Source organism: Ceratotherium simum, chromosome 7, assembly GCF_057802395.1.
Source record: "Ceratotherium simum simum isolate JZ-2026a chromosome 7, ASM5780239v1, whole genome shotgun sequence".
Taxonomy (NCBI): domain Eukaryota; kingdom Metazoa; phylum Chordata; class Mammalia; order Perissodactyla; family Rhinocerotidae; genus Ceratotherium; species Ceratotherium simum.
Genome location: NC_141906.1, coordinates 5526834 through 5544462, shown reverse-complemented (window position 1 = coordinate 5544462; position 17629 = coordinate 5526834). Strand labels below are relative to the sequence as shown.

At 37.5% G+C, this 17629-nt stretch overlaps 1 protein-coding gene across 1 annotated transcript in view; it reads left to right on the top strand.

Moving 5' to 3' along the window:
* Positions 1 to 17629, top strand: part of ANO3 (anoctamin 3) — a 268473-nt gene that overhangs the window by 143402 nt on the left and 107442 nt on the right. Inside the window, exon 5 of the mRNA XM_014783643.2 lies at positions 8239 to 8397. Within this exon, the coding sequence (XP_014639129.2) occupies positions 8239 to 8397 (159 nt within the window). The remainder of the gene's footprint in view (positions 1 to 8238; positions 8398 to 17629) is intronic.

Below are 17629 nucleotides of genomic sequence, written 5' to 3'. Positions count from 1 at the left end.
AAACTCCCTACAATCTTCATTTCCTCAAACTCCTTTACAATAAAATGGCATATGATTTTGTTTTGCATTTAAAATTTGATCTTTTGGTCTAAAAAATCTTTATTCTCAAACTTTCAGTGAATCTTTAAAAGTATTTTTTTATTTTTATTTTTGTATTTCAACTGATCTCTGGAGAAGTGCAGAATGACTTTAGGCCAGGTTTGAGTAGAGTTGATGTGGAAAGTCATCTTCAGTGGCTGACCTGGGATTGACAGTTCACGTCTCTTCAGCACATGAGCTCTGAGGTGATCATTTGTTCGTAATGATGCCCCTTAGACCTCATGAGATGCCTTCTGAATCACCAATGATCAAATATGTCCAGTTTAATCTCTCTGATAAGCTTATTTTACCATATTTTATTTTTTTTAAATGATGCAGGTACAAGTGTAGTTGACTGAAGGGAGTATACGTTTTAGTGACCATGATCAAAATTGGAATTCTATTGTTTTAAAGGTCTCTGATTACAGTAACTATAGTGTGTGTACCATCTTATGTTTCACAGAGTGTTTAACTCATTAAATTCTTAACATAGTCATGTACTTTTGTTATTGTCCCTGTTATACAGGTGAGGAAACTGAGACCTAAGTTATAAATAAGATTTTAACTGCTAAACAAATATACAATCCCAGATTGTTGATTTCAGGGGTCAACAGCAATGTTGATCTTTTAGATTATTGTTATTATGAATATTTCAGGCATATTGAAAGCTGTATTATTAGACAATAGTTAGCTGTGACAAGCTATGTCCAACACTGAGCCTTACTGGATCTGAATTTCTTGCTGTATTTGTTTCAGAAGAAGTTATTATAGACAAAATCGAAGGCTCCTATATAACACCTCCTGATCCTTTTCCTCAATTTGTCTCCATAGACTTGCTATTCTGATGTTGGTGATTAGCTTTCTTATGAATATCTATCTATCTATCTATCTATCTATCTATCTATCTATCTATCTATTTATTTTTTATTATTTTTGCTGAAGAAGACTGGCCCTGAGCTAACATCTGTTGCCAATCTTCCTCTTTTCTTGCTTGAGGAAGATTGTCCCCGAGAAACATCTGTGCCCCTCTTCCTCTATTTTTTACGTGGGTCATTGCCACAACGTGGCTGAAGAGTGGTGTAGGTCCATGACCAGGATCTGAAGCTGCGAACCTGGGCCACTGAAGCAGAGCGTGCCGAACTTTAACCACTACGCCTCATGGCCACCCCCTCAATATTTTTATACGTTTACTGCATACGATATATCCTTAAACAATATTGAGCATGGTTTTTCCGGTTTGTTTTTGTTTTTTGCTGAGGAAGATTCATCCTGAGCAGTTTTTCTCTAAGGCACATACTTGATAGAAATGCATGCACATGTGTGTTGCAAGATATACACATGGATGTTTATTATAGCTTTATTTGTAGTAGCCAAGACTGGAAACAGCCCAAATATCCACTATTAGTAAAAAGCATAAATAAGGTTTGTTGTAATCATAAAATAATGTATTATAACAGTAAAAAAATGAACTACAAATATATGAAAATTAGGGATGGATTTTCACACCCATAATGTTATGTGAAAGAAGCCAGACACAAAAGATTATTCATGGTATATTTGCATTTACATAAACTTTGAAGACAGAACTAAAATAGAGTGTTTAAGGGTATATCCTCTGGCGATAAAACTGAGGAAAGTAAGAAAGCAGTACCATAAACGATAGAATTATGATCACCTTGGGGGAGGGGATGTGGAGGGCGTCATGATTGAGAGAGAGGGTATGAGGGGCTTCTGGAGGGGTTGGTGAGGTTTGTTTCTTGGCTTAGGTTGTAGTTGTACAGGTATTTATCTTATATGCATTACTTTGTGCATTTGTTCATTGCACTTTTTCTCTTGTAGTAAATCATGTTTCATAGGTGATATAAAGGATCTAATTCCATATTCACACCAACATCCTTTCGACTGCTTATCTATGTTTCTGTCTCTCTTTGTCCTGAGAAAGATAATTTTCCAAAGAGTGAGAGGGGTCATTTGGATCGTTATAAAACAAGAAAAATCCCAATGCCAGTTAATACATTGTATATATTTTTTTACCTTGTTTTCTTGTGATGATAACTAACAATTTTTTTATCTCCTCAGTGGGTCAGACAATGTTGGGAGTACTCTGTATGCATTATCTCATTTAGTCATAACAGTAATCTTACAGCATTGATAATATTATCTTCACTTAAAAGCTGTAGGAACTGGGGCTGGCCTGGTGGTGTGGTGGTGAAGTTCATGCATTCTGCTTCGGTGTCCCAGGGTTCACAGGTTCGGATCCTGGGCGAGGACATACGCACCTCTTATCAAGTCATGCTATGGCAGGCGACCCACATATAAAGTAGAGGAAGATGGGCATGGATGTTAGCCCAGGGCCAATCTTCCTCAGCAAAAAAAAAAAAAAATCTATAGGAACTGAGGTTAGATTACACGTCTAAGAACACAGTTAATTAAAATTCACATCTGGGGGCCGGCCCGGTGGCTTAGCAGTTAAGTGCGTGCACTCCACTACCAGCAGCCCGGGTTTGGATCCCGGGCGCGCATTGATGCACCGCTTCTCTGTCCATGCTGTGGCCACATCCCACATACAGCAACTAGAAGGATGTGCAACTATGACATACAACTATCTACTGGGGCTTTAGGGGAAAAAATAAGGAGGAAGATTGGCAATAGATGTTAGCTCAGAGCTGGTCTTCCTCAGCAAAAAGAGGAGGATTAGCATGGATGTTAGCTCAGGGCTGATCTTCCTCACAAAAAAAAAAAAAATATTCACGTCTGTCTGACCCAGATCTCAATACTGCATTTTACTAACTCAAAAGTATGATTAACAGATAAGCAATCAGCAATCACTTACCTATTAATGACATGATCTAATTTTGTATCTGCCTGATAGAGGACTGCAGTCAATTCACCAAGATAACATGACCCTTGGTGGCTATTGGTACCTGTTAATCAGGCTTCCTCTGGCTACACCCTGACATTCAACTCTCTAGCTCAGACCTCTATTATTGCACATGTTATATAGCACTGTAACTAAACATTTACATGCCTGTCACTCCCTATATATGCTAAAATCTCTGAGAGTATTCAGTGTATTCTTATTTTTTATTTATTTATTTTTTTGGTGATGAAGATTAGCCCTGAGCTAACATCTGTTGCCAATCTTCCTCTTTTTGCTGAGGAAGATTGGCTCTGGGCTAACATCCATGCCCATCTTCCCCTGCTTTATATGTGGGACGCCTGCCACAGCATGGCTTGAGAAGCGGTGCATAGGTCCACGCCTGGCATCCAAACCTGCGCACCCCATGCCACTGAAGCAGAGTGTGCGAACTTAACCACTATGCCACCGGGCCAGCCCCAGTTTATTCTTATTTTTATCCCTAGAGTTTAGCACAGAACCTAGCACACATTAGGTGTTCAATAAATGCTTGTTAGATTTAGAAGAATAAATGCTAGAAAAAAATGTACAACTCACAAACAAGCAGTTAGCCATAATTTTATTTGAAGAATAGCCTGAAACGTGTTCTCATGCGAATAGTAGACTTGTGTTGCTGTTTTGCAAATGGGCTAAAATCTTTCCAGAGGGTTCCTTATCAACATGAGCCATAACATGCATATTCTCGAGATATTCTTTAGGAAGATCAGCTTTCTGAAAGTACCTGATCTTCATGGTTTGCAGTGCATTAAATAATTAAGTTGTTTCAAAACCGTTTAAAGATTAGGTACCTGACGGATGATCTGCATCCCAGCTTTTCTGAGAAAATATTGTTTTAGTCTGTTTTCTGGGAATAATCAATATGAAAAACCAGATTCTAAATTGAATGCATTCCACACTGTAATTGGAAAGTATTTCACTATTTCAGGTAACTCGAGAGATGAGTCTTGACTTTGTGTTTGGACAACCATTGTTGTATCAAATAATTAAAGAAGTTGTTCTTTTGGTGTCTAGGTACAATGATATATGTAATAAATTTCCTGTCAACTCTTCAATTAAGCAACAGATTTGAACATAAGTTAATCAACATCTTGGTTAATAGTTGCCATATATGTATTAAAATAAAACCTAATACTCAACCTTAAAATTATATAGAATATATATTACATTCTTTAAATATGATTCGGAAGAGATTTCCAAATATTATTGTGCTTTTCTATTACCATTTTGATAACTACTTTTCATTGTGCCTGGTAAAACGAGTAAAACTCATCGTTAATAATTTAGAATTGATAGAATAATTAGATAATAAATTAGAATGCTAGTTAATAGAGTTTTATTGTGAACATATTTACTTAGAGAGAGACAAAGCTTATGAATAATGCCTAAGGTCACTTATTGTAAAAAAGATGTAGTTTCTTTTTAATAGTAAGGCTGCTGTTTCTCTGGGAGAGTTTAACATTTATTTTGCTTAGACTTAGAGTAATAAATAAGAGTGACTCTCAGGGTTCCACTTTCAGGCCATGCTGCTCTTAAAATATGAAAAGCACATAAAATCTATTAAACACTATCTTGTCTTCTCATAGTTTTTCTACCAACCAATCATTTGATTTCTGGGTCTTCTTATTAAAGGACTTCTGCCTTCACGTGGGATTAAATATGTTATTAGTGCTATAAGACTCAGGGGATACTTAATCCTGGCCTGGAGAGGGTGGTATATTTTATGCAAAAGGAAATGCAGAGGAAAATTTGTATGTGATTTCATTTTAGCCCAATCCTTGTTTAGATTAGCATGGCGATGCCTGGAGGCGGTGGGTCGTAGGTATAAAACAGGGCAAGCCATGGCAATTGCGGTTTTGTTACAATTTGGTGATTATTCCTCTTAACCTGTTATAATCTGATTTTTTGTAAACATTGGAGGGAAGAGGATGAGAAATGACCATGTGGTATTTTCTTGGCCTTATGTTTTTGAGGTTAGCCCTACCTGGATACACAGGACTGTGGATACTCCCTGCCTTTCTCCCTCCTTTCCTTCCTTTCTTCCTTCTTCCCACAGATATTTATTGATGCCTACTATGTGTCTGGCCCTGGGTTTGATGCTTGAAATACTCTGTGAACAAAACAGTAAAAAATTCTTACCTTCGTAAAATTTATATTCTAGTAGAATAAGGCAAACAGTAAATGAAAGATAATTAAGAAATAAATTTTTTAGTGTTGGAAGTTAACAAGTGCTAGGGGGAAACAGATTAGGGACAGTAGGATCAAGAGTGGAGGATCATGGAAAGCAATTGGAGGATCTTGAGGAGAGGAGTTACATGATGTAGTGTATAACATGAAGGATCACTCAGGGTTCTCAGTTGTCGTGTTGAGAACAGACTGTAGAGGAGCCAAGGTTGACGCCAGGAGAGGAGGCAGGCTGTTGCGTTCATTCAGTCAAGAGATGATATGGCAGAGACCAGAGTAGTAGTAATGAAGGTGTTAGAAAGTGGCCAGATTCTAGATATATTTTTGAGGAACTTCCTGATGATTTGAACGTTAGGTGGGTAGAAAAGAAAGGAAACAAAAATAACTCGAGACTTTTGATCTAAGAAATTGAAAGGTTAGAGTTGCAATCAACCAGCATAAAGAAGGTTTTGGGAAACACTTGCTTGGAGAAAATAAGGAATTCTGTTTTGGACAGTCAACTTTGAGATGTCCATTAGACATCCAAGTGAAGAAATCAACAAGGCAGTTGGATCCACAAGCCTGTGAATATTAATTATGTAGTTGTCAGCATAGAGATGGTTATTTAAAGCCACAAGACTGGATAGAATCACAAGGAAGGGGATATAGATAAAGAAGGCAAGAGATGGGCCAGCCCCATAGCTTAGCAGTTAAGTGCGCACGCTCTGCTGCTGGCGGGCCCGAGTTCGGATCCCCGGCGCATACCGACACACCGCTTCTCCGGCCATACTGAGGCCGTGGCCCACATACAGCAACTAGAAGGATGTGCAGCTATGACGTATAACTATCTACTGGGGCTTTGGGGGGAAAATAAATAAATAAATGAATATATAAATCTGAAAAAACAACAAAAAAAAAGAAGGCAAGAGAACCAATGACTGGTCCATGAACAAGTCAGAGGAAGAGAGGAACCATTAGAAGCTGAGAATAAGTAATCATTTAAGTAGGAGAAAATCCAAATAAATGAGACATCTGAGGAGTCAAAGGAAAATAGTGTTTTAAGGAGGAGTGAGGGCTTCAACTACTGAAACGTAAAATAAGAAGAGGATAGAAAATTGATAGTTGGATATAGCAATGAGTATGTCATTGGTGACCTTGACCAGAGAAGTCTCTGGAGTGGTGGAGGCAAAAGCACTCTGAAGTCTGAACTTAACTGTGTCTTCTGTGGCCATAAATCCTCAGTATCTCCATCATGTAAGAGCTGTAAATGGCCTTTTTTTGGTTAGCCTTCTGTAACTTCTCAAGCCCTGGTCCTAGTAATGTGTACTTGTATATGCGTCTTTGTCTTTTTTAATATAGTTGTCAAGACCACATAATATCAAATAGGCAAGAGTTCTGGCTTCACCATTGCCTTTTCCATGACATCAGCGATGTCACTTAACCTCTTTAGCTTCTGTGTTCTCATGTCAGTAGCTACCTTAAAGGGTTGTGAGAATTAAATCAACTGCCCTTGTAAAGCATTTGGCACATTTCCTGGCACATAGTAAGTGATCAATTAGTGATAGCTATTATTGTCATTGTTATTATTATGCAACTACAAAGTTTTGGTAACTCCTTTGAAGTTGGTTACTTAGCCCCTTTGTGGTACCCAATAAAATAATCCTGGAAATCTCAAAACTTTTTAACTCTTTGAAGAAAAGGTTGTGCAAAGCCTTCTTGTCCTTGAGCCTGGAAGTCTCTAGTACTCTGAATTCACACACTTGAACCTATGCTCTCTAAAAGGCAAGAGCTCCTGAGGCAACCTAACCTGTCCCTGTCGGATGACAGTCTCTCAGGTATCTTTTTTGTTGCTTCACCTGGATGACTCCTTGGCCTTTATCTCCTTGGCCACCAGGTTACTCTGGTCCTGCCTTCTTTTACTTTTAGCTGTGTGCATGTCCCAAGCAGTCTCCTCCAAAGAGGTCTGAGATGCCTTTGTCTGAAATTATCAAATAGCTCTCCAAATGTTAGGAAATTTTTTGAATCTCAAATGCCTGTATGGGAAAAATAGAACAGAGAGTTGGTGCAGATGTTCAAATAGTTTGATAGAAAATGTGGGGAAAGAAGGATAACGTATATAATAGATAAGAACACGGATCTGGAGTCAAAATTGGATTCAAGTCCTGGCTCTTCAGTGATCTTGGGCAATATACTGGTAAAGCGCCCCCTCTAAGAAGACCATCGGGAAAATCTGTTGATCAGTAAAGCTGATTTTATTAAAGTTACAGCAAATAAGGATATCATCTGGGCAGTCTTAGTAGTGTTTCAAAAAGGCAAAGTTAGGGAAGAGTTTTCAAAGTGTTCTGGGACTTGGGCTGAGAGATTTTAAGGTAAGCTTTGCATGGCAGAAATTTGGTTGAAAATTGGGCAAAGTCTGTGAAAAACAGCTGGAACGGGTGGGCACAGCAAGGGGAGGGCCTTAAAGCAATCTTGATAAAGCGAGCAATTGGTTTTGGTGAGTAAGCTGTTTTAGTTGGATATAGTCTTATATCCTGGGAGCAAGTATTTCTTGGAGCAAGCAGTTAAAGAAGTATTGTTTAGTTTAATGTTGTTGATCACAGGTTTAGGAAAATAATGTCTGGTCTGAGCATCATTTAATATAGGAAATTATGTTGGTTTCGGTTCTCAGTACCTATATTGTTTAAGTCTTAGTGTCTTTATCTGTCAAATACAAGTTGTGAGTATTACGTAAGAAAAGACATGTAAAGCACCTATGTCTGGACCTGATGTTGAGTAAATACTCAATTTATGTTAGCTACAGTGATTTTTATAGGACCTTATTGAAGAAAACATATGCATTTTGATGCCAGCATCAGAGAACCCAGGTTCTGGTATCAGACTGCCTGATTTCAAATCCTGGAACATCACTTGCTAGCTTGCCTCCTATAGTAGATTGCAAACTTTTAAAATCATCTTTCCGTATCTTATCTTTCCATATCTCATTTTTTGATATTGGATTGCCAGTATCCAAACGAAAGTGACTGAAACCAAAATGTGTGTGCTTATGTAACCTACACTATTAACAATCACTGCTTTATTTGCAGAATGACATGAATTACATAGCATCCAGTGGACTTCTGTTCAAAGATGGCAAAAAGCGGATTGATTACATCCTGGTTTATAGAAAGTCAAATATACAATATGACAAAAGAAACACATTTGAAAAGAACCTCAGAGCAGAAGGCTTGATGTTGGAGAAGGAGGTAGGTGCTGGAAGAGATATGATCGCTTATATTTTAGTATGGAAAGTGTATAGCACATGGCTTTATAAAATGTGCAGTTATTTTCTCCCAAATGTAAAAGAAATACATATGTATAGTCCCATTTAAATTATGTATTCCTTTTTTACTCTATACATTTCTATAAATTTAAATATTTTTCAAAGGGCATAACTATTTTTACAATTTTAAAAATTGAGGGAGGAATGATTATACCTATGTAAAGTACAAAACCCTTTGAAAAGAAAAACTAAATGTTGAAAAAAAAGAGTTTGCCAAACTGTTAATGTCTGGCTTTTAATACTGGAACTATGATTCATTTTCTTCCCAATCCTTTTTCTTTTATGCTTTAATTTTTTAGAGCAGTTTTAGGATCACAGCAAAATTGAGAGGAAGGTACATAGATTTCCCATGTACCCCCTGCCCCCACAAAAGAGAATGAGAAGACAAGCCACAGACTGGGAGAAATATTCACAAAAGATGCATCTGATAAAGGACTGTTACCCAAGATATACAAAGAACTTTTAAAAATCAATGATAAGAAAACAAACAACCCAGTTAAAAAACGGGCCAAAGATCTTAATAGACACCTCACCAAAGAAGATATACAGATGGCAAATAAGCATGTGAAAAGATGTCCACATCATATGTCATCAGGAAAATGAAAATTAAAAATACAAGATACCAGGGCCAGCCCTGGTGGCCTAGTGGTTAAGTTCAGCATGCTCTGCTTTGATGGCCCAGGTTCAGTTCCAGGCACGGACCTACACTGCTCTGTTAGTGGCCATGCTGTGCTGGAGGCCCACATACTAAAAAATAGAGGAAGATTGGCATGAATGTTGGTTGAGGGCAAATCTTCCTCAGCAAAAACAAAAAAAAAAAACCAACAAGATACCACTACACACCTATTAAAATGGCCAGTAAATGACTCCTTTTCATTCAGATCTAGATAATCTGCTAATAAGCTTTATCAATGAAATAGAGTACTCACAGATACTTAGATATGATATTGGAACCCCCTCTTTTTTTCCCCTGAGGGATTTCTCCTATGATTTGTTTTCTGAGGAACACGCATTAAAAAATACTGAACTATAACTTGAGGTGGCCCTCAAAAAACTTATCCATTTATATTTATTGAAACTCTTAATATGTATAAAATGACAAGCATAAAATGCCTTGACTCTTTACAAGGTAAGGATTTCTTTACATGCTGTCTAGTGTTACAGAATTGGGCAAGTGGAATTCTGATCTCAATTTCTATTGACTCCTTTAGTTGTGTTTCCTTTTTTATGCCTCTTCTGGGAATTTTAACCCAGAATATCCATATCACTGGTGACTAATTGAATCAAGAAGTATTTATTGAAAAAATCTGATGAACTCAGTCTTGTGATAGGCTTTTGTTCATTTGATTTCCCCTCCATACATAAACAGAATCAATCACTTCCTCATCTGTTCCCAGAGCAGTTTCTGTGTACATTCTATTATAATACTGGTAGTTATTTTGCCAACATATCTCCCATTATTTATTAATTCAGCAAATAATTTTGACAGGTACCGTGCAAGCAGTTGGGGAACCAATGAGTAAAGTAGACCACATCCCTGGCTTCACCAAACTTACATTCTGTGTAGGAGTCAGTCATGAATATTGTTTAATTGTAAAAGAGGTATGACTGGGCTCACAATCTCCACCTAATTTTCTTGGTGGAATGTCCAGATTCTCTTTTGAGTATTCCTCTCCCTTGTTCCTCCAGATTTTTCCCAAGAATAATACTGGATGTTATTCAGCTGAAAGGGGTCCTGTTCTGCTTTTAAAGGGAAGGCCATTCATTCTTGAGCTCTCAGTCTTCAGTCACTGCTAACAGATGTTTTTGTTTTGTTTTTTCATTTTTTGTCTAGATTGGCTCTCAACAAGACAGTTTCCCTATGTGTATGTTGTTCCTGGACAAAGAGGTTTTTAATTCTAGGTTCCACAATTACAACTCTTTTAGTTCACATTTACATGCTTAGGATTTGGTTCCCATAATTCAAGAGAGTGCCAAGACAGCTGGCCAGGAGATGTATTCTCAACTGCCCATTTCACAGGAATCGACCATCCCCACAAACTGTAGCCATTGTGTTGAGCACAAGTTACCAGTGTCTACTTCCTCTTTCCTCCCATTTACTTCCCCATTGAGGCAAATGACTTCTTTTCCTGGCAATGAAAAGAGTGAAGGCTATCCCAGTTCTCCAGAATAGATGTTATTCATTCTGAAGCAGAGTTGAGGCATTTGCATATCTTCCCTCCAAAAAGGGCTTAGAAGCCTTATGAAATTTGATCCAAAACTCTCTAAGGAACTCTGCCTACTCAAGCAAGGGAAAGTGCTGCAAATTAAAAAAAAATAAATAAAAGTCTTATTACACTCTTTCCACTTGAGTAATAGTTGGATAACTAAGAAAGTACTTAAGTGGCTTTGCAGAATATAGCTATTCTGATTGAAAGGTGACTTTTAATCTCTATTTATTGATATAATGTTTAAAATTCTTCCTTATGAAGATACCGTTCATAATTTCAAATTGTGATGTGAGCTTAAAAAAAAGTTAATGGTGCTAGAATGGCTTATAACAAGGGCAACGATCTAGTCTGGAGGGTGAGGGAAGACCAGAAGAAAGGGAAGAAGTGAAATTAAAGAAATAAACTTTGAATCAAAATTTGAAAAATGAATAGTAGTTAATGTAGGTCTAGTAAAAGGGGTAGATGTGGTTTTCAATACTGGCTGCACATTAGAATCACCTGTGGACCTTTCACATGAGTGATGCCAAACTCGACCACAGCGCAGACAGAGTGAATATTAGGATGGTGGTGGGAGGAAGGACACTGGTATTTTTCAATACCAGAAAAAAAGGGTACTGGATGAGGTTGGAAAGAATGGCTAGGGTTAAATAATTCCATTTTGTGGTTTAAGACTTTGAATGATTTTCTTAAGAAAAATGGGAAGCTTTGAATAATTTTAAGTGGGGAAGTATCATGACCATATTAGTTTTCAGGAAAGGTACTGTGGATTGCTGAAAAGAGTAGAGATTTGAAAAGCAAGATTGGATGCACAGAAATCATGGGTGGCATTAGAGATGGAGAGAAATGAATAGATTTGATAAATATGATAAAACATAGACACTTGATGGTGGTTTGGATATGGTAGGAAAAGAAAAGAAGATCTCCGGGATAACTGGGGCTTGCAGCTTGAGCAATTTCCTTATTCACGCAAAGAGCATTAATGAAGCACCTATTATATGCTACATTCTGGAGATGAATAGGAACCAAGATAAAAATGGGCCACGTTCTCATGGGAGGAAAGAAACCATAAACAGACAAGAAAAATGGCATAGTGAGGAATGTTACCCTAAAATTACAGCAGAATAATGTTATATAGGGAATGTGACTAGATAGCTATGTTAGCATGTGTGATCTGAAAGAAAGTGATCTGACTGAAAAGGAGTTCATTGTGGGAAGACAAGGGGGCAGAATACTATCTGCAGAAGGAATCACCAGGATAAAACTACTGTTGACTAGAAGAGAGCTAATTTGGGGAGAAAGTGAGATGGGATTATGGGAATGAAGGTCATAAACTAGTAATTGAGGAACCTTTAAGGAATACAAATAGAAATGTTTGAAATTTGTGTTTAGACCCAAATGAGGAGTGTGAACTGAAGGTAAATGCTTTAGTCTTTAGAATATAGATGGTGATATAAGCCATGTATTAGGATGAAATCACTAGAAAGAATGAGAAAACAATGAGCCTGGGAATGAGTCTGTAAAAGGAAGGTGAGCAGAAGAGACAGTTGAAGGAGTTGGATGTAGGTGAAAGAAGAAGAATGAGGAGTCACAGGGAAGAGTGGTTACAGGGTAAAATACTGTGGAGAATCAAATAAGATGAGAAAGAGGCCCATTTAATTGGAGGATTTGGAGCTCTTTGGTGAAAGCAAGGAGAATCGTTTCTCTGAGGAGTGACTTGCAAGCTAGATGAGCATGAGTTAAGTGACTAGATAATGGTAAATTAGAGGCGGCAGCAAATGTCATCAACTTGCTTATCTGTGAATGGGAGGATGAAGAAGAGCCAGAGAGGGAAAGAGGTCTCATGATGTTTCACTTCTTTCTTTCTTTCTTTTTTCTTAGATGAGATGTTTAAATGATCATGGGGAAGATCTAGGAGAGAAGGATGGAGGGAGGGAAGCTGGGAGGTAGGGAGGAAGCAAAGGGAAGGAAGAAAAATGTTGGGGAAACAGAAGACAGATGAGATAAAAAATAAAAGGCCTTTGGGGAAGGGAGAGGGGGAAGATCCAGTACACAGTTAGAATATCGGGTGTAATATCAAAGAAAATCAAGATTCCTGAACTGTGTTTTAAAGTTAATTTCCTAGAGTTATTTATTTTAATTGTCAAAGATATGTTTACAAAAGGGTTACTTTTACTTATGTTCCTAATTCTGAGTAATAATGTTGATGTTTTTAATGGTTGAGTTAATTAGGAGCAGATTAATTATCCCAATGTTAGTGTGTATAATCAACCTGCTATGACAAATACAGTTTAAGTGAACAAAACCATGCTTCTAAATAAGCATTCTAACATTATATCATAAAAAAAATATTGTCTTAAGGTTTCAAATCAAGATTTCTTGACACTGTTTGTATTGGTTTTCTGTTGCTGCTTAAAACTACCACAGATTAAGCAGTTTAAAACAAAACCCATTTTTTAGCACACAGTTCTGTAGGGCAGAGGTTTGGACATGGCATGGCTGGGCTCTTTGCTCAGTTTCTCACAAGGCTTAAATCAGTGTCTTGGCCAGACTGCATTCACACCTGGAGCTCAAGATACTCTTTCAAGCTTATGTGGTTGTGGCAGGATTCAATTCCTTGTGGTTGTAGGACTGAGGTCTCTATTTCCTTGCTGGCTGTCAGCCAGGAACTATTCTCAGCTCCTAGAGGCCATTCTCATTCCTTGCCACATGGCCCCCTTCATTTTCAAAGCCAACAATGGAGAATTTTCCTTGTGTCCCTCTGTTGTTTTGAGTCCCTGTTAGGGGTTCACCTGCCATGGAGGAGTATAATCTCTTTTTCTTAACAGCAAATGTACCATATAACATAACTTAATCATGGAGTGTATATTCCATCATATTCACGTATCCCGAGGATTGCACAGGACAAGAAGAGCAGGGGATGAGAATCTTGGAGAACTTCTTAGAATTCTGCCAACCGCACTATTAAAAAAAATCAGTATCATGAAAAAGTATATTGCCCTTCTAAACAAACAGAAAGAAACTTAACTATGATGGCAAGCCAGAACCTAAGTATATTTTTAGTTTAAATCTTTTGTTAATTGATGACTAACTGGTATATAAATACTTATAGCTATCTGAACTATCAAATCCAGTGTTTTGCATTATCATAAACTTTTATTTCCTCTCAAAGTTTCTACTATTGGAGGCTCTGGCCTTTGGTTGCAACTTAATTTTAATCAATATTAAATTGAAAATATTTAGGGCTTGTGACAGGAGTTTTAGGGAAATGAAATGGTGAAAATGTCAGCAAGTATCAGATTTCTTAGCTGGAAAATGGGAGTATTCCTTAGGGAACAAGTCCCCATTTTTTAAAATTACATTCACCCAAGCTCAGCACTGATCCTGGCACAGAGTAGGACTCACATCCTCATTGAGCTGCATGTTGATGTGGACAGTTTCTACATGGTCACTTCATAAGTAGATAATGATGCATATTTGAATAGGTAGATGATCTGTAACTGTCAGGATAGGTGCTTTGTTATCTGAGTAGATTTCTAGATCGTATCAGCAATTTGTGTTTTTCTTAGACTTAATACCATGAGCTACCACATTCTATTTTCTTTCAGCTCTCTTTCACCAACTTGCAGAGTGACATTGTAAAAACACAATTTTTAAATTTCCTCTTCTCTCAAGAGTGAATGTGCTACCTCTTGGGAATTTTGGATGGAATTATTAAAGAATAATGTGAAGTGTGAAGGCAGAGGGTGTTTTGTTCGCTCAGAAAAGCCCGCCTTCATCAGAAGCTAAACAGAGTAGTGCCAGATTGGGAGCTTTTCATTCCAAGGGTGAAGGTCATCTTTCTCCCTGACAGCACCATCCCTTTACCAACCCCCTGCTCAGGAGCTGCAAGAAAATAAAACCATTTTTGTTTTGTTTTGCTTTCAGTAAAGGTATAACAAAAGATAAATTAGGTTGAGGAAGTCATAAAAGAAGACAATTCATGCTTCTTGAGAAAGACCTATATATATTTAACTAAGTAAGTTAAGACATGCAAAATTAGAAATGCTTTAGTTGTATGTGCACTTAGCTTAATGTTTCACTCCTTTATGGTAGAGAAGCAGAAACATCCTTCTAAAGCATCCCTTTTATTTAAGTGTATTAGATTATTTCATATCTTAGAGGTTGACAGGAATGAATTAATAATCGTCGATAAGCCAGGTATTCATGATGGTAATTTGAATCCTGACATAACACCTCTTTGAGAATAATTCTGGTTTATTTCCTTTCTTGTCCCCATCATCTCTTGCTTAGGTACAAGGTACATAGAATGTGTACTCAAAATAAGTTAACTCATTCATTCATTCATCCATTCAACAAATGCTTAATAAGTGACTACTGTGTGCCTGGCATAGAACTAGGTGCTTGGTATACATGAATGAACAAAACAAAGATCCCTTCTCTCATGGCACTTACATAAAGAAATAGAGCCATTCATTAGAAGATAATAAGTACTATAGGAAAAAGAATAGAGTAAGGGAAGGAGGATGGGGCGAGGGCAGGCAAGTAGTAGCAAGTGATGGAAGCGGAGGGAGTGAGAGGGAGAGGAGCAGGAGAGGAGGTTAGGGAGATACCGAGAGTGAGATTATAAAAGGCTGTGTAGGTCATTGAAAAAACTTTGGTTTTCACTCTAAATGAAATGGGGTTCTGAGAAATGATGTGATCTGAGCTACATTTGAAAGGATCGCTCTGGCTATTGTGCAATGCGTAGACTATTGGGGCAACTATGTGGGCAAAGGCTTTGTTAGAAAGCACTATAGGAATCCAGAGACAATGGTGGCCTAGACCAGGGTGATAGCTGTGGAAGAGATGGGGAGTGATCAGATTCTGGCTGTACATACTCCAAGGGAAAACAAATCAGGAACTCTCTGGTGGTGTGAAACCCAAGTTCTCCTGCTGTGGAGGTTAAACCTTCCCAGATCTCTCCCAATAGTCATATGTGTATTAGTCACCCCTTCTTCATGTAACTACTGTACTCTGGACCAACATGCCTCGACTTCAGGACCTGGGATGCTCTGAGGGAGAATGAGATCTCCATTCATACCAGAATAGGGCTCATCTCCTGACAAACTATTTTTTGCTGCAGAATCTGCCTAGTCCACAATAGGGATCCCCACTTTCAAACTCGCATGGAACCCCTGGAGGTAATGCAATGATCAAACATCAGTGCATTTCTCAAGGGCTTGGTTATTCAGCCTTAAATAATCCTACACGTGGAATGTGTGAGTCTCATATAGATTGATTTTGTCTGAGTCTAGACTCATTCATTTTCATGGAGGTCTCTCTTCCAGATTCTGGAGAAAGTGAGCATTAGATATGTTTTCTGTAATCTTGAGGGTCTTATTTTTTTTCTCCCTTTGAATAACTTCTAAAAAAGAACCCACATCTCCCCAGGAACAAACAATAGCATTCAGGCATAGGACAATTTAAATATATACAGAGGAAAGAGACAAATCTTCCAAAGAAACTACAGTCTGTAGGAATAAAGTTTTATTATAATTTATACCTAGTTTATATTACCAGAAAAAATATTTAACTCTTCAATCATTTGATTCAAGTCACTCTACTTCAGAGTTTTCTGCAAATCGTAGGTTGTTACTGGTTTTATACTGAGAAAACTCAAAGTCCTGTTAAAGAAGCCTTACAAAATCATGGGACAGGCTCCAGCAAAGATGAATCAGGAAGCTGTTTACTGAGAAAAAGAAAATACAAAGATTCTAGTGAACCTTTGAAATTTTCCATTATTTTGGCTAGGGTCTGATTCGAGAGGCATGCTTTCAACTGAGAAGTCACAATTCTGGATAACCTGCTATCCTTGGGTACTTTATATATCCAGTATCTCATAACATCACAACAACTCTGTGAGTGAAGATCATCCTCTCCATTTGTTAGGAGAGCAAACTGAGGATCAGAGATGTTAGGTAGTTTTCCCAAGATCATAGAGCTAGCAAATGGTAGAGATCGAATTTGCACTTAAGTTTCTGTGACTTCAAATACCGTGTTCATTCTACCATGCCATGTGATTTCTTCTAAGTAGGCAGTTGGGATTGATGCAATTTAAATTGTGCTGGGCAAGTAGAAGGCAAGTTGGTGTAACACTGGTAGCCAATGCCATAATTTCAAAAGAAGAATCTTTGTTATCATTTTGAGTATAAGAACTTCTGTATGAATAAAGCAGGAAAAATTAGGCATGCACTGCATAACAACGTTTCAGTCAATGACAGACCACATATACAACAGTAGTCCTATAAGATTAGGTACCATTAGTACCATTAGGTGTAGTAGGCTATACCATCTAGGTTTGTGTAAGTACTCTCTATGATGTTCACACGATGACGAAATCACCTAATGATACATTTCTCAGAGCTATCCCAGTCGTTAAGCAATGTGTGTCTGTAATGAAACATGAAATGCTTCTTTCCCATGACTCAGATGCTGGAGTCATTTAAATAGGTGAATGCCTATGCTTCTTCATGTTTTAAAAAGGTTTTCTTATCTCTATCTCTCCTGCACTGAAAGCTTTCAACCAAGTCTGGGACAGTCACTAAAAAGAACCTGGAGATGTCAATATCATAATTGTTCTCCTTTTCCTTCATCAGTGACAGATTTCCAGCTGTGTGAAAAATATACTTTTTAACAAATAATTGTTTAAATGAATTAATGCTCATTTAAAAAAATTATACACATCATTTCCTCAAGCATAGCTAATGTGTGTAACCTTGGTCTGAATCCAAAGGCCTGTAGATAGTTAAGATATACTCTGTGTTCTGTCATTGTCAATTTTTATTTCCATCATTCTTTACCTTTAACTTAAATATATTCAAAGTAGGAAAGTCCTTTGGAAATTGTACTGATGTGAAAGCACCTTTTGCTATTTTTTCCATGGTGATTTTCAAAATATGAATATAT